The sequence below is a fragment of the Piliocolobus tephrosceles genome, chromosome 15 (assembly GCF_002776525.5).
Source record: "Piliocolobus tephrosceles isolate RC106 chromosome 15, ASM277652v3, whole genome shotgun sequence".
NCBI lineage: Eukaryota > Metazoa > Chordata > Mammalia > Primates > Cercopithecidae > Piliocolobus > Piliocolobus tephrosceles.
The window spans coordinates 47,181,749-47,202,766 of record NC_045448.1 but is presented as its reverse complement, the minus strand read 5'-3'; the positions used below and the strand labels follow the sequence as shown (position 1 = coordinate 47,202,766).

The 21,018-nt window shown below is 51.0% G+C and overlaps 1 protein-coding gene across 2 annotated transcripts in view; it reads right to left on the bottom strand.

The window, feature by feature from the left end:
* Window positions 1-19,359, bottom strand: part of TTC7A (tetratricopeptide repeat domain 7A) — a 135,038-nt gene extending 115,679 nt beyond the window's left edge. Inside the window, exons 1-3 of one of the 2 annotated variants that reach the window (XM_023223846.2) lie at window positions 18,832-19,359; window positions 9,767-9,930; window positions 3,604-3,772 (exon numbers count right to left, since the gene is read on the bottom strand). In XM_023223846.2, the coding sequence (XP_023079614.1) occupies window positions 3,604-3,772; window positions 9,767-9,930; window positions 18,832-19,015 (517 nt within the window). In that variant the 5' untranslated portion in view covers window positions 19,016-19,359. The remainder of the gene's footprint in view (window positions 1-3,603; window positions 3,773-9,766; window positions 9,931-18,831) is intronic. The other variant, XM_023223847.3, reaches the window with a different exon arrangement.
* Between the last annotated feature and the right edge of the window lie 1,659 nt (window positions 19,360-21,018).

Here is a 21,018-nt window from a genome sequence, read left to right as displayed (position 1 = left end):
GGGGGGGCCCTGCAAGCTCCTGGGTGGTGCACATATGATCATCCTGCCCCCCCCATCCCCCTACATACACATACATCAGAGACATACATCAAAGGCTCAGCTTCCAGAGGGAGGGGTCTGCACCCCCCGTTTCTGGGAATGTCATCAAACATCAGGTATACAAGAGGAGCTCAGGAAATTGGTACCTGGGAAATGAAGAACCAAACAGGGGATTCTGACAGGCAGGGGAGGCTCTGCCCAGGGCCACAGGTGACTTGGGAGCAGCTGGCCACAGGACAGCTGGCCATGTTGAGTAACAGGTCAACATGACAACTTCTCTGCAGCCAGGAGCAGCTGAAGGCAGGACCAGGGAAGAGGTGGTTCTTCTTCCAGAGCCTCCAGCAGGGCCCAGCCCACCTCCCAGGTTACCAAGAGGCCCTAAAATCCAGTCTCCTACTCCTGGCTGGACTTGGTCAGTCTGAGCACATGTGTGACTCAAATGTTAGGGGACCAGGAGTGCTGGTGGCTAGGCACAGACCACCTGGACATGGAAACAACAGGTCTTCCCATGAAGTTGTCTTATTTTTCTATCTTAGTGGGGAACATGTGGTTTTTCTGTTGTTTCTAAACAAACGTGACATGGACAATAACTCTTTTCCTCTCAGAGGAGGTGGAGGTCATGTACTCCCTTACACCTTATATACACAAATATGCATGTGATGTCTCTGCACTCTGGCTAATGAAAACCCAAGACTGCTGCAACTGCCTCTTCACTCAGGCTCCTGGGTTGACATCTAAAGCTTTCCCGGGAATCAGAACGCATCTTTGGGTGTAACACACGGGTGCACATTTCAGAGGAAGGCTGGGCCTTTGTGAGTGACGCCTCACAGGGTCACAGTGCAAGTCCCTCTACTCTGATGGGGAAAGAGAGTGAGGGGAATGTGTTTTTATGTCTTTTGAGGGTGGGGGTGAAGAGACCCAGGGCCTGTTCCCGACTCCCCTAAAAAGAACAGCAGTTCCATGTTGGAATCGCTCCACACTGGGGCCCCCACAGAGCCTCCCAGTTTGGCAAGCTCAGGTCCCCCTGTGACACACAGGCCCTGTCCTCCTCCTCCAGTCAGGTGTGCCTGAGACCCAGACTCCCCACCCCACTATAGAGTACCAAACAGAACCACAGAGCAGATTCCTGTGAAAAATGGCCAGTCAAGCCACGGCCTAATAGTCTGGCCAGGAGTGCTGAGTGTGGGTCAGTCTGGCTCCTGCAGGCAGCCTAGCGTCAAACGGAGCCCAAGATCGAGTGGCTGTCTGGGACGGAGGACTCCAGTTCAAATCAAATGATGTCCTGGGCAGCTGCCTCATTTTTGTCAGCCTCAGTTACCTCAAATGTAACATGAGGGGTTGGCCTGGATCACTTGATTCCTTTCATCCTAGGATTCTCAGCAACAGTATCACAAGCTCCAGCTGCCTGGGTTCAAATCCTGCCTCCGCCACTTCCTGTGAGACCTCGCATGAATCACCTCACTTCTTCCAACCTTAACTCCTCATCCGTGACATAGAATGAGGGGAACACCACCTCAGAGGGTTACAGAGGGGACTCAACGAGGGTCTCCCTGGCATGGAGGGGGGCTGAATAAATATCAGCATTCTGTGAACTCTGTGGCCCCTGCTGCCACCACCCTCATGCTCACAGATGGAGTCAGGACCAACGACCAGCATCCTCAGCCCCCGAAGGGTGTGGCCTCTACTCTGCATGGGAAGACCCACAGAATCCCCCAAACCCAGGCGGATCAACATCGTGCACACCCTGGTAGCCACGTGCATGGTCTCAAGCACACGCAGGGTCAATCAGGCAAACCTCAGCATGCCGGGCAGCAGGCATGGTCACTGCAGCAGGACAGGGAGGAGGACAGGCAGAGAGGAGGCAGGCAAAGGGAAGGCCATGTGCAGTCACTGGGGAACGGGAGCTAGCACAGCCCGCGACCGAGCAGCCCGCGCCGGCAGCGCCGGGCTCCTTACCTCCCCTGCAGAACCTCTGACCACCGGGATTGTGTTTCCCCCAAGAAGCTGGAGGCATGCTAGAAAGAGGAGAGAGCAGGAGACAGGGGGCAATCCGTCCTGAGCCAGGCTCGGGAGAAAGTCCCGGAAAGGAAGCCCGAGGAAGGGGGTTCCGCTCAGGGCGTCCATGGCTGAAAGGGTTTCTAAGAGACCTGAAAGATCCAAATGCCAAATGCAGATCACCCCCAAGGCTGGCCTGTGCCAGAGGCGCAGAGCGGGGGATGAGAGAGCAAAGGGAGAAGACCACCCATAGACCAGGCCGTCCCAGAAATGCACCTGCCCTCCCACCGGCTGGGGCTGGGTCCACCCACAGTGACCATCTTGCCAGGTTTCCTGGCATGGTGTGGACCCAATGGAAAAGGGATCCAAGGATCTGGGGTGGGCAAACCCCCTCAGGAAGTCCCACCAGCCAAAGTCAAGGAGGGTGTGCCCTCCACAGATGTCACAGTCACTCCTCCTGGGACCCAGGGGAGATGGGGAAACTGAGTGTGTGTTGCAGGGGCCTTGGAGGACTCATATTCCAAGGCCAGAGTCAGAGCATGGAGGTTCTTGTACTGGCTCCACCATTAATCTGGGTAACTTTGGGCAAGTTATCCTCTCTGGGCCTCAGCTTCCCCACATACAAGATGGAGAGAATGTCCCTATCTATAATAGAGGGTGTCACATACTCTACAAATGCCAGGCACCAAATCCCCACTGAGCCACAGCCATCTTTTCTAGACTTTTCTCTGGGGGTTGGTTTGTGCTGCACTAGGGAGATGAGCAAACATCCAAGATTTCTGACAGCAGGCTGGGCAGAGGGGTTCCCGCAGTCAGGGATCCAGGGAAGGAGGAGCCTGAAGTACAAAGCTTGGGGTAGGATGACTTTAACACTGAACACATTTGGGGTCCTGTTAAATGGCATGGTTTCCCCAGCTGGGCTGTCCACAGCCCCCTCATGAAATTCCTACATCATTGATCTGTGTCCCTAAATCCCCTCCAGAGCACCCCTTGTCCCTGGAAGGCTGAGAGCTCCTCCAGGAACCGGTTCTAAACTGTTCATCACTGGGTCTCAGCCCCTGCTCCCTGGGCCACTCACGGCAGGTGCCCAACAAATAACTGAGGAGTAGCAGACTCCTACAGTGCCCAGCACCTGCTCTGGGGCCAGCGCCAGTCAGCAGAGCCAGCCTGCCAGTGAGAGGTCATACTTTGTAAACCTTTCTCAACCTGGCTACACAACTCTGCTGATGCCTCTTGGTCATGGTAACCCTAGGAGGGCAGGTATTACAACCATATCTTCCAAACAAGTAAACTGAGGCCAAAGAAGGTGAAGAGGTGATTGCCCAAGGGTACACAGTAGGATAATCGTTGTTGACAGAGTCAGGGCGAGAATCTGAGTCTCCTGACGTCCCAGGCACCAGGCAATGTCAACATGGCCAGTTACTACCAGCATCCACATTGGACACCAGTGCCAGGGCACGGGCATTACCGGGGTGAAGAATCTGGACACGAGCCCAGCAGGGCCCTGTGAGTCAGAGTGCAATGAGCTGCACACAGTGGAGGGGAGCCCAGGCTGGCGCTAACAGCTACCTTTGATGACAAAAGCCTCCGACAGCAGCCGCATCTGATACAGGGGCTTGTTCTCCATGGACACGTCATCAATCCTGGCCCGTGCATACATGCTGATGGCATCTCGGTATGAGCCCTCCACGTAATGCAGTTTGCCCAGGATCAGCATGGCCTCACACATGTACTGTGGCTGAAAGGACAAGGACATGTTAGCAGCACCTGCCCCAAAATGTTAGTTCACCTTGGGGTGAACACCCCCCACTGAATCTTGACCCTATTTGCCTCAGACCTTGCTCAGAACTGCCCCCCCAACCCCAGGAAGCGTTCCTTGATGCTCAAGCACATGCCAACAGCTCCCCGTTCTCACCCATGGTCCATAGCCTACATCGTGGCTCTCAAAGAAATTCTCATGAGTTCCTAATTGTTTCAAATGTGTGCGTTTTATGCCCCCAGCAAGACTCCAGAGACCTTGCAGACTAGGCCCTGTCTTCCCTCTCCTGAAGCCCCCCAAAGACTGCAGCCCATGGGGGTCACTCAGAAGCTCAGGCATTTATTCTAAACACAAGTGGAGAGTCAGAGATGGAGGTAAGTTTTGTGAAGCCCCAGGCTTCTCATTTTGGGGGTTCTCTTGTGTACATATATACGCAAATCATAATTAGGTGAAAGGCCTCAGAAACAGCCTGTGTGGGAGGCTTATGCCTCCCCCAACAGTGGTGGAGGGACAGACTGAGGAGGAGAGGGCCTGCTGCGTCACCATCCTCTTCCTATCAGAAATGGGTCAAAGTGCAGAATCACAGAGGCCAAGAGTGGCTGAATTTAAACCTGTTTTCTTTTCCCTCCTTTTTCAAAAGCTGCTTACATCTCAATCTCCACCCCACGGAGGAACTCTCAGGGCCTCCCTTAGGGCTGCAGTGGTCTGAACAGCCCTGATCACCCCTACTCTGGCTTGGGCTCCTGTGCTGCTGCCTGAGAGAGGCTGTGCTGGCCCTGGGCTGTGCCACTCTGGCACATGAGTTCTGATCTTGGACATGGCCCCAGTTCTTCTTGTGACCTCCCACCTTTTCAGGCCATTTGTTCTGGTCCACTGCCTCTGATTCTGTCCTCAGCTGGCTCACAATGCCTACGGGCCAGGCCCTGGGCACTGCTCCTGCCACAAAGGCACCAATCTGTCCATAAAGCTCCCCAAAGATGCAGCTCTGGTCCCACCCCTGGCATCTGTCACTGGCAGGAAGGTGCTGCCCCTGTCTCCCTGCAGGGAGGTAAGAGTCTGGGGTCCCCGTGACCCCAGGGCAAGCCTCCAGCACTCCTTACCATCTACTGCCCTCTCAGAAGCCAAGAGAAATGGAGCGTGGCACAGACAGGCTCCAGGGAAGCCAAATTCTCCTTCCCTACTCGTCCTTCTGGCTTTTGTGAGTCCACATTCCTCTTTTTGCCCGTGTTTCCTCAGGTTCTCTTCACCCTAACCTAACCAGATCCTTTCCCATCCTTTGGGGACTTGCTTAGGCCCACCTTCTCCTGAAAGCCTCCCCGACTACCAGGGAGCTCCCTTCAGCTGAACTCCTCCAATACCTCTACCAATGAGCCCATTCAGCCTCTGCACGCCTGACCTGCTCTCTCTATTAATTAACTCTCCAAAGCTGAATCTTTTGAGGGGATTTGCTAGTCTCCTCAGATAGGCCACCCACTCCCTGGGCCAGGGCCACAGATGACACATCCCAGAAGTATGCGGCCTATAGTCCTTCCAAGCCGGGCAGTGACTCTGCGTTCCCTGCACTGGTCTCTAGCCATGGGCTCATTTCCTCCCTGCTCGGGCTGCGTCTTCCTCGTGGGTGAGGGAGAGATAATAACACCTACTCCTCACGGCCTATCACAGCGATGCTGAGGACATTAATAGGGTAAAGTCCAGAAAAGAGCTTTGAACTTTTCTTTGGAAAAGAGCAAGATAAATACAGGGTATGTGTAATTATCATTATCCTGCACATGGAGACAAGGGCAGCGAGGCACAGAAGGACATTTCAGGCATGCTGATGGGGTGTGGCTAGCGGTGGTTCATGGAGGACCAGCGGCAGTTTACAACAGAGCTTCCACCAAGCTGGGGAAAAATTAGACAACGCAGGCCATGTTTTATAAAGCCACATTTACACTATTTAAAACGATGCTCGGCCGGGCACAATGGCTCATGCCTGTAATCCCAGCACTTTGGGAGGTCGAGGCAGGCAGATCACCTAAGGTCAGGAGTTTGAGACCAGTTTGAGACAACATGGTGAAAACCCGTCTCTATTAAAAATACAAAAATTAGCTGGGTGTGGTGGTGGGCGCCTGTAATCCTAGCTACTCGGGAGGCTGAGGCAGAAGAATCACTTGAACCCAGGAGGCAGAGGTTTCAGTGAGCCGAGATTGCGCCACTGCATTCCAGCCTGGGTGACAGAGCAAGACTCCGTTGTCTCAAAAAAAAAAAAAAGGCTCTTAGTTCTGAAAGGATATCTACCTTGCCCTTCAATGCTAAGCTGTTTTTCTGTTATGGCACAGTAAGAGCAGAAGATGGTATCATTTTGCTGCTATTTCTTGCTTTTTAATATCCTTACTTGGCAGCATGAAAAGTTCGCTGCACTCCGTGGGACCCGTGCATGTGGATGTGAAATGTTCTTGGTCTATCAGTCCAACAGTCAGGGAACGGAACCCTCGCCCAGTGGGAGGGTGCCACGCAGGAGGTCGCTTTACCAGGGGAACAGTACCCTCTACTGTGTGGATCAGCGCATCACCTACTCCTTTTTTGCCTCACTGTCCCTGTCAATAAAAAGGGAAAAAGGACTTCATGGAGATACCCAGGTATGAGGAAAGAACGGATGAAGAAATACTTCACAGACTAACGTGGGAACTATAAAAGTAGGGGTGTGATCACCATCCATCACATGAATCCAACTTTCCCAGTCATTATTTTATTTCCACCCCAGTACTCTGGGAGGCAGCACCAAGAAGTGAGAGACAGCATTAGAGCATGGGCTGTAGACACCAAGGGCCTGGGTTGTCATCACCTTTCTTGGGTCTCACAGATGGGGCTTGGCAGGGCACAGTGCCTCACGCCTGTAATCCCAGTACTTTGGGAGGCCAAGGCGAGAGGATTGCTTGAAACCCGGAATCTGAGACCAGCTCAAACAACACCTGTCTCTACAACACCTGTAGAACCCTGTCTCTACAAAAAATTGAGAAAAAAAACAAAAAGAAATGGGGCTAATAGTAAATACCATTGCAGAAAGTTCCTTGGAGGCCTACATGGGATGGTGCAAAGCCTCAACCTAGTGGAGAACAGAGTTTAGGACAAGTGGCTTGTTTTCGCTGATCTCCACACAACTGAGCTAGACAGGGTTTTAGAGATCAGGATCTTGCTCTGTCACGCAGACTGGAGTGCAGTGGCATGAACACAACTCACTGCAGCCTCAACCTCCTGGGCTCAAGTGACCCTCCAGCCTCAGTCTCTTGGGTAGCTGGGACCACAGGTGCAAGTCACCACGCCTAGCTAATTAAAAAAAATTTTTGTAGAGATGGGGTCTCACCATGTTGCCCAGTCTGATCTCAAATTTCTGGCTCAAGCAATCCTCCCGCCTTAGCCTCCCAAAGTGCTAAGACTACAGGCGTAAGTCATAGGTCAGTTGGGAATTTTATTTATCACTCAAATTACTTATTTGTTGACTGGAATTTTTACAATAAGCCTGAATCATGTTTATTTTTAAAACAATTTTTAAACATTTAACATTTAATTATTAATTTAATATTTTTAAAATGAAAAGAGGTCTTGGTGGGAAAAGCTTGAACCCCACCAATCTGGTCCAACCCTTTTGACCAGCAGATGAGAAACTGGAAGGTCTGTGGGGTCAAGGGCACGGTCAGGCAGTTATTTTAACCCAATACAAACCTCCCAGTGCTACAATACCTGTCAAGGAGCCTAAAAGCAGTAACCTTAAACTTCTAGTACACACTCCCCTCTCACCTGTCCCTTCCCGTTCCCTCCCTTACAGAATAAGCCCTGCACATCCCGGCCTGGTGTTCCAGTCTGCCCTTCCTAGCCCCAAAGTACCTTTACAACCTTGTCTAGATCCAGCCCCAGAAGGATCCAATTCTAGTACCACCATTACCCAGAGTCTACTCTCTGCTTACCCCCAAAGAGCATTCTCCTCAGACTTGCTTCCTCATGGGTACTACTCCTATCATGGTCCACCTTGGAGGAAGGCTATTTACTTACTGATAGGACTTATCTTCCCAAGAGACTTGCAGCCTCCTTGAGGGCAGGGTCCACTAGATTCATCTTGATTGCCCTCAGAGTGCACAACACAATGCCTTGCACACAGTATGTTGGAATAAAAGGTTTAAGGAAGTGAATATATTTACTTTGGAATATCTCTTTAAAAATCAGCTGGGCGCAGTACCTCACTCCTGTAATCCCAACGCTTTGGGAGGCTGAAGTAGGAGGATTGCTTGAGCCCAGGAGTTGGAGATCAGCCTGGGTAACACAGCAAGACCCTGAAGAAAATAAAGACAGACAGCCAGACAGAAAGAAAGGGTGGGAGGGGGAAGGAAGCAAGGAAGGAAGGGAGGGAAGAAGGGAGGGAGGGATCACTTCCTCTTTGAGTTTCTTTTTTTTTACCCCCTCCCCCTCCTCTTTGAGTTTCTAATGACACACCCATGCCACTATTATAGCTCAGGATACACTGTAATCTAGAACAGTCACAGCCTCAAACTTGGATACACATAAAAATCTCCAGGAGAACTTGTTAAAACGCAGATTCTTTTTGAGATGGAGTCTGGCTCTGTCGCCCAGGCTGGAGTGCAGTGGCCGGATCTCAGCTCACTGCAAGCTCCACCTCCCGGGTTTATGCCATTCTCCTGCCTCAGCCTCCCGAGTAGCTGGGACTACAGGTGCCCACCACGACGCCCGGCTAGTTTTTTTGGTACTTTTTTAGTAGAGATGGGGTTTCACTGTGTTAGCCAGGATGGTCTCAATCTCCTGACCTCGTGATCCGCCCGTCTCGGCCTCCCAAAGTGCTGGGATTATAGGCTTGAGCCACCACGCCCGGCCTTAAAACGCAGATTCTAATTCTCAATTGCATTTCTAACCAGCTCCCCAATGATGCCCACACTGCTGGTGGGTGGACCACATTTTGAGCAGCAAAGTCCAGAGAAAGTTGTGACTATACTCCTTCTCGGAGGGAGAGGTGGGTCCTCTACCTCCCTCAGTGTCTTGTACTCAGTAGGAGCTTGATAAATGCACGTGGACTTAAATGGGCTTGCCCTGTTATGGAGCTCTACCATCCCTAGCCAACTCTGCATGCTTGCCTGTTTTTAACTAGGTCACAGGTTCCTTGAAGTTTTATTTCCCTGAGAGCCCCCTGACCCAAGGAGCCCAAAGGGCCAGGCACATATTTTTTTTTTTTTCTGAGATGGAGTCTTGCTCTGTCGTCCAGGCTGGAGTACGGTGGTGCAATCTCGGCTCACTGCAAGCTCCACCTCCCAGGTTCACACCATTCTCCTGCCTCAGCCTCCTGAGTAGCTGGGACTACAGGCGCCCACCACCATGCCCAGCTAATTTTTTTTTATTTTTAGTAGAGACGGGGTTTCACCATGTTAGCCAGGATGGTCTTGATCTCCTACCTCGTGATCCGCCCGCCTCGGCATCCCAAAGTGCTGGGATTACAGGTGTGAGCCACCGTGCCCGACGGGCCAGGCACATATTAAGTCAACCAAGCACTGTCCAACAGAAATATAATGTAAGCCACAAACGTGAACCACATGTGTAATTTAAAAATTTCTAGTAAGATTATTTTTAGTCACACTGAGAAAGGTAAAAGGTGAAATTAATTTTAATAACGTTTTCTTTAACCCAATATATCCAAAATATACCATTTGAACATGTAATCAACATAAAGTTACTGCTCTTTTATATTCTCTGTTTTGTACTAAGACTTTGAAACCTTGTGTATGTTTCATACTTACAGCACATCTCAATGTGGACTAGCCATATTCCAAGTGCTCAAGGGGCCACGTGTAGCCAGTGGCTACTGTAAGTGTAAGGGCAGCTTGTAAGAGAGACTTGTTGCTCAGGTGACCAAATGACTCAGGGAGGACTGGACAGATGGGAGGCAACGCAGATGAGGAGAGGAGGTCTCACGCTTGAAGGCTGACGACTTACCGTGAGCCTCCCATGGTTAAGGATACTGCTCAGATAATTTTTGGCTTCACTCATCTTCGGTTCATTCTTCTCCAGCAAAGGGATGGAGTCTTTTATTTTGGCATGGTTCTCCTTCAAACACTGCTCCAGGAGGGCCTCAGCCAGCAGCAATTTCCCAAAGTCATCTGCAAAGCAAAGTAGGGATCAGAACAGCAATCCCCTGAACAAGGCGGATAATGGAGGGCGGTGCACACTTCTTCCTGGACCCACCCAACCACTCCTACCCGGTACATAAATGGCTCAGGTCTGAGAAAATAAAGGCACATTTTCCATAAATTTCAACAGCCTTTAAAGAAAAGACACAGGCATTCTACCATGATTACAGTACAAATTGCCCCTTTGGATTTATTTTCTGCTGTAGTTTAATGGTTGGGAATACAGAGTTCCCAGGACCTGGGGACAAATTCCCAGAATTTCAGAATTTAAAATAAGGGACAAAGTCATACATACGCTGTGCTGTGGATAATAAGTTCTTAAACCAAGAAGGAATTCTCCCCAAATGATTGAAGAGGAAAAATATATGAAGTGGCTTAATAATGTACTTTCACATGCTCCTAATTTCTACGTAACCATAATTGGTTTTCTCCATTTCTAAGTGTTTTTGTTTGTTTGTTTTAAACGGAGTCTCACTCTGCCACCCAAGCGGGAGTGTAGTGGCATGATCATGGCACTCCCAGGCTCAAGTGACCCTCCTGACTCAGTCTCCCAAAGTGCTGGGATTACAGGCACCAGCCACCGCACCATTCCGTTTTTAAGGCAATTTGACATGACTCAGGATAACCTGGCAGCCACGGTAGAGTTAGGTGGGAAGCAGATCTACTTGTCGCCAAGGCAAATCCTCGAACATGTTTAATACCTCTGCATTTTCTGGAGTTCTCTCACATATAGGGTATACCTGCAAATGAGGGTAGCTCATTTGCATCCCTCACCACCTAGTAGGTGGTTTTATACTGCTTGGTTTAGTGAGCGCGGTGGCTCATGCCTATAATCCCAGCACTTTGGGAGCCCAAGGCAGGCGGATCACTTGAGGTCAGGAGTTTGAGACCAGCCTGGCCAACATGGCAAAACCCTGTCTCCACTAAAAATGCAAAATTAGCTGGGCATGATGATGGGCACCTGTAATCCCAGCTACTCGGGATGGTGAGGCAGAACTGCTTGAATTCGGGAGGTGTAGGTTGCAGTAGGCCAAAAGCGCACCACTGCACTCCAGCCTGGGCAACAAAGTGAGACTCTGTCTCAAAAAATAAAAATAAAAATAATACACTGCTTGTTTTATTTGCTGCCTCCCTTTACCACACTGAAAGCTCATCTTGTGACCACCAGATTCCTGCTACCTACAGCAGAGGTGGCTCGAGCATGGGAGTCGGGTGTTCAGTGTGCAGGGTCTGAGGTCAAGAGTGGTTTCACCATGGTTCTTGGGTGGCTTGCCCCTCCCAACAACTGGGGTGAGGAGCAGGCCCACCATTCAATATAAGCACCGAGTAAATACCTGTTGAGTGAATCGGATCTCTCAACTACCCCACAGGGAAGCCATCAGGATCGAGAGCTAAGTGCCAGTCCAAAAATGTCCCTACGAATGCCTGCTTGGTGCCATCTTTTTCAAAGTGCTCTTTTTGCTACCAGTACAGTGTTCTCAGATCTACAGGGCTGCCATTCCCTCCTCACTCTCAGGATATCACACTTTGCTAACATCTCACAGCCACTGGTCCAAAACTGCATGCCTTAGCCAGGCACTGTGGTGCATGCCTGTAGTCCCAGCTTCTTGGGAGGCTGAGGTGGGAGAATCATTTGAGCCCAGGAGTTCAAGATCAGCCTGGGCAACACAGGGAGACCCCATCTTTAGAAAAACACAAAAAACTTCATGCCTCTGAAGACGAATGTCTTATCATAAGGGAGATTCCCCACAGAGAATGATTCTAAAGCCCAGAATCCTGAGAACACCATCGCAGGGGGTTTTCTTTCTGAAGGCACCTGTTATGGGATCCTTTGCTACGTACCTCATGACTTTTAAAATTAACATTTTGAGGAAATGGTCAAAAAAGTACCTGGTTCAAACTATCATTCATTGCTGGCAGAGTATAAGTTAGTAGAATCTCTAGAGTAATTTGGCAACATACATCAAAATTATTTTTGCACATCCCCATAGACCCAGTCAGTCAGAGTCGCATTCCAGAGCTGTGGGCCTTGGGGAACGTTACTCCCTGCTTCTAATCTGCTTTGCCTCTGTAAAGCCAGGGATGAGGTTTGAAGTCAGAGCCTAAAGAGGGAAACAAACCCCTCAGGACGTTGGCCATGCCCCCCAGCTGGTCCCTGCCTCGTTGCCCCCTTTCCTCTGTGCACTGGCAGGGCTCGCACCCTTGGGCGACCGTGCCACCAGACACAGCACCATCGGTGGCCATCCTGTGCACTCTGCCATCTACCTTCCCGGACCAGAGCTCCTCGCTTGGGTGAGCTGCTTGGTTGGGTGCTTTCATGCCAAAGAAACCAGCTTCCTCCCCAGAGCATGCCCCTTTGGACCCGGGCTGCTCCAAGTGCGGCTGGCCATGGCCTGGTGCAGGTCTCTCAATGCTTGTGATCCAATCCCAAGGAGATGAGTGCAGAAACTTAAGAGTACACCTCTAGAAATTTGACAGAGTAATTTTGAATCTGTTGAAATCTAATACTAAAAAATTGGGAGGTAGTATTTTGTGTATTTTTCTTTTATTTTTCTAGTAATTCATTTTTATTGCACTTTATGAAAGTATCGGAGCATAACAGATTGGGAATTTATTTTGAGACAGGGTCTCTGTCACCCAGGCTGAAGTGCAGTGGCATGATCTCAGCTCACTGCAATCTCCACCTTCTGGGTTTAAGCGATTCTCCTGCCTCAGCCTCCTGAGTAGCTGGGACTACAGGCATGCGCCACCATACCCAGCTAATTTTTTGTACTTTTGGTAGAGACGGGGTTTTACCATGTTGGCCAGGCTGGTCTCCAACTCCTGGGCTCAAGTGATCTGCCTGCCTCGGCCTCCCAAAATGCTGGGATTACAGATGTGAACCACTGTGCCTGGCCAGATTGGGAATTTAAACAAAACAAAATTGATCCTTCACCACATATCTCTAAACCATAAGAGTGACTGACTGCGAAAGAGGCACTAATATTTGTTGAAGGCTTAGTATGGGCCAGACACTTTTTCATATAGCATCATTTCATTTCCACAGCCCTGAAAGGTAGGTATTATCACCATTTTATAGATGATAATAAAGATATGCAGTATTGTTAGGGTCACAGCCAGTAACAATAATAAAAACATAACACAGCCAAAAAACACCCTGTCTGTCCTGCATCCCATGCAGAACAGAGCTGCTGGTAATTTCAAAATAAACAATAGTCTTAACAACTTAAAGCAGTACATTAAAAGCTAGCTGTAAATCCAAGGACAGGGATAAGAATTGTCCTCTCCTTCATATACCTGTGACTTTCAGACTGTTTTGTTGATTGACACTTCAGGTCCTTCTCAGAAGGCTTTCTGCCTGCCCCTTTCACCCCCCAACTCAATCTACTTATTGTTTGTTTACCAGACAGCCAGTAGGCAGCAGAAATTCACTTTCCTTTCCTCCTTTGCTCAACTCTCCTCTCTCTGCCCTACCTCTCTCTTGCTTTCCTCTCTTCTTTCCATCCAACTATTCTCAACTGTCCAATCTATGGAACTGAAGAATGTTTCGGAAGTAGAACTTCTAGACTTTTAGTTATTAAATAAGAATTCAAGGCTGGTGTGGTGGCTTACGCCTATAATCCCAGCACTTTGGGAGGCCGAGGTGGTAGGATGGATTGAGACCAGGAGTTAGAGACCAGCTAGGTCAACACAGTGAGACTCTGTCGCTACACACAAAAAAAGTTAGCTGAGGTTACAGGTACACGCCTAGAGTCCTAGCTACTTGGAAGGCTGAGGTGGGACGATGGCTTAAGTCCAAGAGTTCAACGCTGTAGGGAGCCACGACTGTTCCACTGCACTCCAGCCTAGGCAACAGGGCAATACCTCATCTCTAGAAAATTTAAAAAAAAAAAAAAAAAAAAAGAATTCAGGTGGATAAAGGCTTCTCTGTCATTCCAAAGGGAAAACAAGTTGCTTTTTATCATCCTGTTGTCTGAAACCTCCTCTCTATCCCAGTTCTGGTGAAGTGCTGCAGCTTCCCTCTACCCAGGGGCGTTTAAGAAGACCTTCCCGGCTGGGCGCGGTGGCTCAAGCCTGTAATCCCAGCACTTTGGGAGGCCGAGACGGGCGGATCACGAGGTCAGGAGTTTGAGACCATCCTGGCTAACACGGTGAAACCCCGTCTCTACTAAAAAATACAAAAAACTAGCCGGGCGAGGTGGCGGGCGCCTGTAGTCCCAGCTACTCGGGAGGCTGAGGCAGGAGAATGGCGTAAACCCGGGAGGCGGAGCTTGCAGTGAGCTGAGATCCGGCCACTGCACTCCAGCCCGAGCGACAGAGCGAGACTCTGTCTCAAAAAGAAAAAAAAAAAAAAAAAAAAAAAAAGAAGACCTTCCCATCAGACCGATAGTGAATCCGACCCTGGGTGCTGATTCTGCAGCCCTGCTCAGCACCCTGCCCTCAGCAAAGTCCCAAAGCCCCACTTACTGGCCACCTAGTCTCCCAACCCCATTGTGTTGGGAAGGCCTCGGTGCCCACCTTCCTTACAGCGCCTTCAGCTCACATCCCCTCCAGGCCTCTCCAAGAGTGCCAGGTCACAGGGACACCCTTCAAGACCCCATGTTTGAATGACAGTGATCCCCTTTCCACAACCCACCCATTCACAGTCAGGAAACGCTGGTCTAGCCAGCCAGGCCAGGGTTCAGACCGGGCCCTTCCCCGCTGGGGCAAACAGGGGCACAGTGGTTTCTGCAGCTGCTCACCTCCCAGGACTATAGAGGGCTGGGACCTGCCACCCACAGCCAGGAGGAAAAGACTGAAACTAGCAAGAGGCCATCTGCCTCGAACAAACCCCTTCTAACTGAAACTGAAGAAATGTTCAAAACAATCTCCAGCCTTAAGGGGAAGAAAAAAAAAAAAGCAGGGCGGGGTGTAGGGTGACTACAGATTAGGAGAAATTCAAAGGCCAGGCATGGTGGCTCACACCTATAATCCCAGCACTTTGGGAGACCAAGGCAGGAAGATTGCTTGAGTCCAGGAGTTCAAAATCAGCCTGGAGCACATAGTGAAATCCTGTCTCTACAAAAAATAAAAAACATTAACTGGGTAGCTGGGCACGGTGGCTCACACCTGTAATCCCAGCACTTTGGGAGGCCGAGGTGGGTGGACCATGGGGTCAACAGATAGAGACCATCCTGGCCAACATGGTGAAACCTCGTCTTTACTAAAAATACAAAAATTAGCTAGGTGTGGTGGTGTGCACCTGTAGTCCGAGCTACTTGGGAGGCTGAGACAGAAGAATTGCTTAAACCCAGGAGGCGGAGGTTGCAGTGAGCCGAGATCACGCCACTGCACTCCAGCCTGGCGACAGAGCTTCAAGACTCCATCTAAAAAAAAAAAAAAATGGGTGTGGTAGCATACACACCTGTGATCCCAGCCACTTGGGAGGCTGAGGCAGGAGGATCACTTGAGCCCAGGCTGAAGCGAGCTATGACAGAATAAGAGTTTGTCTCTAAGAAAAAAAAAAAAAAATTAAAAAGAAAGTCTCAAGATGGATGGGTAGAGAACAGATATGTAATAAAGCAAGCACAGCAAAAGGTTAATAGGTACACAGGTGTTCACTGCCAATTTTTCTTGACCTTCACTATATATTTGAAATTTTCATAACAAAATATTGGGTGGGGTACGGAGACCTAACCTAACAATCAAGTGCAATGTGTGGCCTAATTTGGATCCTGACTCTAATAAACTAATTTTAAAATGTAATTGTTAGATTTTTTGTAAGGCATAATAATGGTACAGTGGCTATATTTTTAAAAAGGGTTTTTACTGCTGGGTGTGGTGGCTCCTGCCTGAAATCTCAACACTTTGGGAGGCCGGGGTAGGAGAATAGCTTAAGCACAGGAGTTCGAGACCAACCTGGGCAACATAGCAAGACCCCATTTCTACAAAAAAAATTTGAAAATTAGCTGGGTTTGCTGATGTGTGCCTGAGGTATGTTGCCTGGGCTGGTCTCGAACTCCTGGTCTCAAGTGATCCTCCCGTCTTGGCCTCCCAAACAGCTGAGACTACAGGTGTGTGCCAACATGCCTAGCTAATTTTTTTTGGGAGGATGGGGGGGTAGAGATGGGATCTCACTTTGTTGTCCAGTCTGCCCTTCCTTCTAGTCGGGAGGCTGAGGTGGAAGGATCCTTTTAGCCCAGGAGTCTGAGTGTGTAGTAAGCTATAATTATACCAGTGAACTCTAGTCTGGGTGAAAGAGATAGTTCCGGTCTCTTAAAAAAAAAAAAAAAAAAAAAAAAAAAAAAAAAAACCAGAGATCTTATTTAATAAGTATTTACTGAAAAACTGAAATGTGGAGGAGAAATGGGTTGAGTATAGCTCAGATGAGACTTCATGAGTTCGTATCACTGAAGCTGGTTGATGGATACATGGGACTCATTCTTTCATGTTCTTTAATATTTTGAAAATTCTTCATAATAAAGTTGTTTTTTAATCACTCGGATGGGCTCTTTGTTTTTATATGAACAAACCCCAGCACAGCAAGCAGGACTCTGGGGTTCCCCTGCTCCATCCTGACCAAATCTAGACCGGATGTGAGTGAGAAGACAGTAGCAAGCGCCTTCCCCGTGGCTGGGTGGCGAGGAGCAACCTCAGACAGGAAAAGGGTACAGGGGCCTATTCTGCTGAAGCAACTACTGATCTTTCATCCTCCCATATCAGAAAGAGTCCCCACAGCTCATCTTCCCCTTCTGCCCCCTGAATCTGCCTCTGGGAGCTACTTCTCATTTCTGTGGGAAATAGCAGACACTGCTGGACTTCAAGGCCTCAGTAAAATGGGTTTCAACCCCCAGCCTCAGAACCTCTCCTAATTCTGTAACTGTGGAAACTTCAGATCACTGACTCGTAAGAGTCAAACAGGCCAGGTGGGATGTGAAGAATCTCCCTGCAGGGATGCAGGGGAGTCTGCATCAAACCCCAAAGAAGAACAAGCTCTCAATCCCTTGAGTGATCAAGGAACCCTGTAGAGAAAGGACCAAAACAGCAGTCAATCCAAACAACGCTCTAAGCATGGGCTTTAGGAGGCATTTGTTTTTGTTCCTCGTGTTTCTGTGTGTGCATATGCATGTATGACTATATGTCCCAGTGTGAGTGCATGCTTTGTAATAGTGTATCTGGATTTAACAGTGGGAGAAAAATCATTCACAGACTCCAAAACTGGCAGGAGAGACCCTGCTGACCCTCCATCTCCTTCCTTATACTGGCCGGTTCCCACAGTGAAGCCAGCCCAGGGTCCACGTCCCCAACTCTGACACTAAGAGACTTGGTGGCAGAGACTCAGGCTTGAGTACAGGCTTTACCACATACACATTATGTGACCTCTCTGGGCCTTGGTGCCCTATGTCTAAAATGGGGACAATAACTCCTGCCCTCCTAATAGGGTTGTTTACAAGAATTTAGAAAATAGAGAAAGCGGCCAGGCACAGTGGCTCATGCCTGTAATCCCAGCACTTTGGGAGGCCCAGGTGGGCGGAACGCTTCGGCCCAGTTGGAGATCAGCCTGGGCAATATGGCGAAACCCTGTCTCTACTAAAACTACAAAAATTAGCCAGGTATGGTAGCCAGCACCTGCAGTCCCAGCTACTTGGGAGGCCTCGCTTGAACCCAGGAAGTCGAGGCTGCAGTGAGCTAAGATGGCACTACTACACTCCAGCCTCGGTAACAGAGAGACCCTGCTTCAAAAAAAAAAAAAACCAAAAGATAACAACAAAAAACCCACAAATAATTGCCCTCCGATCACTTGCTTGCCACTATGGGAGCTCTTTAAGGACAGGGATTTTGTGCTGTACATCTGTGAGAGGTAACAGTGCAAGTGATTTAAAGGATGTACTCAAAACCTGGGCTCAAATCCTGGTTCCACAACTTCCTGGCTAGCTGATCAAGTTATTTAGTTGCTCTGTGCCTCAGTTTCCTTATCTGTAAAGTGGGGCAAACAAGAGTACCTGCTTCACGGGGTTGATTAAAGGGCTCAGGACAGTGTCTGGCACACAGGAAGCACCAGATAAGTGTTGACTATTACTGTTACTATCACGATCTGTCACTCTCAGAGCCTTCCACAGGCTGGGCAGTCTTTAAAAACTCTATCTGTATTCATTTATTTCTTGCCTCCTTCCACAAAGCCTAAGTGATTGTGCCCACAGAGAGGACTCAGGGAGGGTGAGATGAAGGCCCCAGGAACAGGATTTGAGGTTAGAGGCTGGGGCGGGGTGTTCCCCGCTGCCACATCAGGGTGCTTTCCCGCCCCAGCACAACAGCCTGGCCCAGCTAAACCAGCCCTACTGCTAAAGCCACCGACTGCCAGAGTTGGATGTGTCCCGAGATCGCCACAGATGAGAAAATTGAGGCTGGCCAAGCCTCTTCCCCATTTCTCCACCACCCCACCCTGGGGTTCGTCAAACCCTCGCCCCCGTCTGCTGCGGACAGAGCTCCGTTTTCAACTTTACTTGCAAGAACTATGAACAAAGACAAGACAGACACACTTCACCTGTTGGAGTTTAGGGACACCCCACCCGCGGTGGGGGGCAAGAGCCCAGCCAATGCACTGATCTCATAATATGCAGATACCACCATTTCATGGTAGACATAGTTAGCCACATTATACTAAAGGACAGAGAGGAAAAGCCGTTTCTCTTCCCTCCAAGCCCCCAAACTACATGTGATTTTTCTCTCGCGGCAGAAGGACCTTCTTAACTACCCTGGCTGCTCCTAAGACCAGCACGGTGGGCGGGTGGACGCCCGTTGCCGGCCGAGGACGGTCTAGGCGCGCTTCCTGGAGGAGGCGGTGCGTTTCGCGCGCTAGCTGCCGGCGAGCCAGCCTCTTCCCTCACTCACCGGTGTCCGGAAAGGTGAACGCTGCGCTCGGGATGCCTCGCCTGCTACCTCCGCCGCCGGGCATGCTCAGCGACTGCAGCTGCCGGACCAGCTCCGGCATGCGGTCCCAGTGGCCCTCGGCGCGGCAGCGCTCCAGCTCGCTCTCCACCTTCAGGTGGGAGCTGTGCGCGCCCTTCGCAGCCATCTTCTCGCGGGCGCTGTCATGGAAGGTGCGGCCAAGAAGTGGAGACCCGGCCGGGGGCGGCGTCCCGGCTGGGGCGCACTCGCGGGCGGGGTTGACGGGGGCGCAGACGGCAGCCGGGGCCCGGGCGGCAGCGGGGGCCCGGGCAGCGGACGGCGGGCAGCAGCAGCACCCAACGCACCGCCCGGCGCCTCCGGGCTGCGGCTTCGGCTGAGCTGCCCGAACGCGAACAGGAGCAACCGCCGCCTCTGCTGCAGCAGGTCGTACCGCTGCCGCCGCCACCGCCGCTGCAGCTGCTGCCACAGCCTCCGCCCCGCGCCCCGGCGCCGCCAGCTGCGGCCCCGCCCCTGGCCGCGGCTCCACCCCCGCGGGGGCGTGGCGAGGCCTCGGCGAGCCCGGCTCACTGGCTGCCAGCGCGGCCACAGCAGCCAGGCGCGCGACAGGCGCTCGCGGCCGCCCCGGTACCCGCCCCCTGCCGCCGCCGCCGCGGAGTCCGAGCTCACTTTAATTCCGCGCGGAGCCCGGGCGCCCAGGGGCGCCTCGCTTCCCGCCCCCTTCCCATCCCATCGGAGCTCTTGGCCTGGGAGACCACCGCCCGACGACCTGGCTTTGTGTGGTAGCCCCGTCACCGCTGCTGCCCCCGACACGTCACAAAAATGGGGAGAGGCCGGCCGACGGGCCCCATCCCCGACGGCGAGCCTCCTGGGAGCTGGCCTGCTGCGCGAGGACCCAGGCCCATTCCCAGGCGACTCTCTGGACGCCCCTACGCTGGGAGCATTTGTATTTTCTTATTTTAGCGGAGTTCCTCTTTCCAACTTGACTTCCCTAACCGGTTGACCTTCCTCTGTGGAATCTCAGTTGCCCTGGATTTCTTAAAGGCTTTAGGCTGTTTCACCAACTTGGTATTTATTTATTTCTTCATCCTGGTCTAAGACTGTGATCAAAGCTCTATGGAGCGCTTAGCAGGGTTTATCTCGGCGCTGTGGGGTGTCCAGAAGTTCACAGGACTACGGGGTGGGGCCCGCCGAGGTCCACGCTTGCGAGGAGACTTGTTACAGGGGCCCGGCCCCGCTGCCTCCGCAGCTCACAGACTAGTGCGGGAGAAGCCACAGCAAGACCCGAAACCAAAAACCACCTGCACTTAAGTGACATATTGTATGGTCGACTGAAGACCCAAAAGACAGCAGGGTCGGGACAAACTTTTGAGCAGACTCCTACGAGTTAGAAGGTGCTCTATATCCTCCCTCCGGAGTCTTCACCACTGCCCTAAGTGTTTTTGGACAACTGTAACCGAGGGAAGGTTTATGTCAAGCAGAACCCAGGCTCCTAGTGCAGAGGCTCCCATGTGGCCTTTCACATGAAGCCACACAGGGTGATTAGCTGAGGACAGCCTTCCTGTTCCCACTGACCCCCGACTCCACTGTGGAGGCCATGCTCTCCGGGTTCTAAATGCAGCTCCAGTCCTTGTTTGGTGGGCAGGATTTCCTAACGGTGGGTGCTGCTGTGAGCACCTGGGGACTGTTCTCAACCGCCAGAGGCCAGGAGGTAGATGAAGGGAAGCTAAGGCTGCGCTGGCAGTTGGAATTTAGAGACAGTTTACTCAAGCAGCTTGTAAAATCCTGGCTTACTCCAGCCAACTCCTCAAGCTGGCTTTTTGTTACCCTTTGGCTGCCTCTGATGGTCACCAGAACCGGATTTCACTTGGAGAGAGAGGGTGAATTAGGGTGACCCGAGAACACACTGTGATTTGCCCCACGCCTGGCATTCCTGGGAGTCAGCCCTGGGGCAGGGAGTGAACAGCAGGGTTGATAAGAGGAAGGCGACCTTGGCAGAAATAAGACCTCTTTCCTGTGTCTTTTTTCCTAGTCCTTTGCCAGCCCTACCCCCAGGTTGTAGAGCACCTAGTGAACTAACTGTAGAGGGAATCACTGCTTGTTTCTTTGAGGGGGTCACCAATACTCTCATATGTGTGGGCATAAAGGAGAGTGGGGAGGAACAGTCCTCAT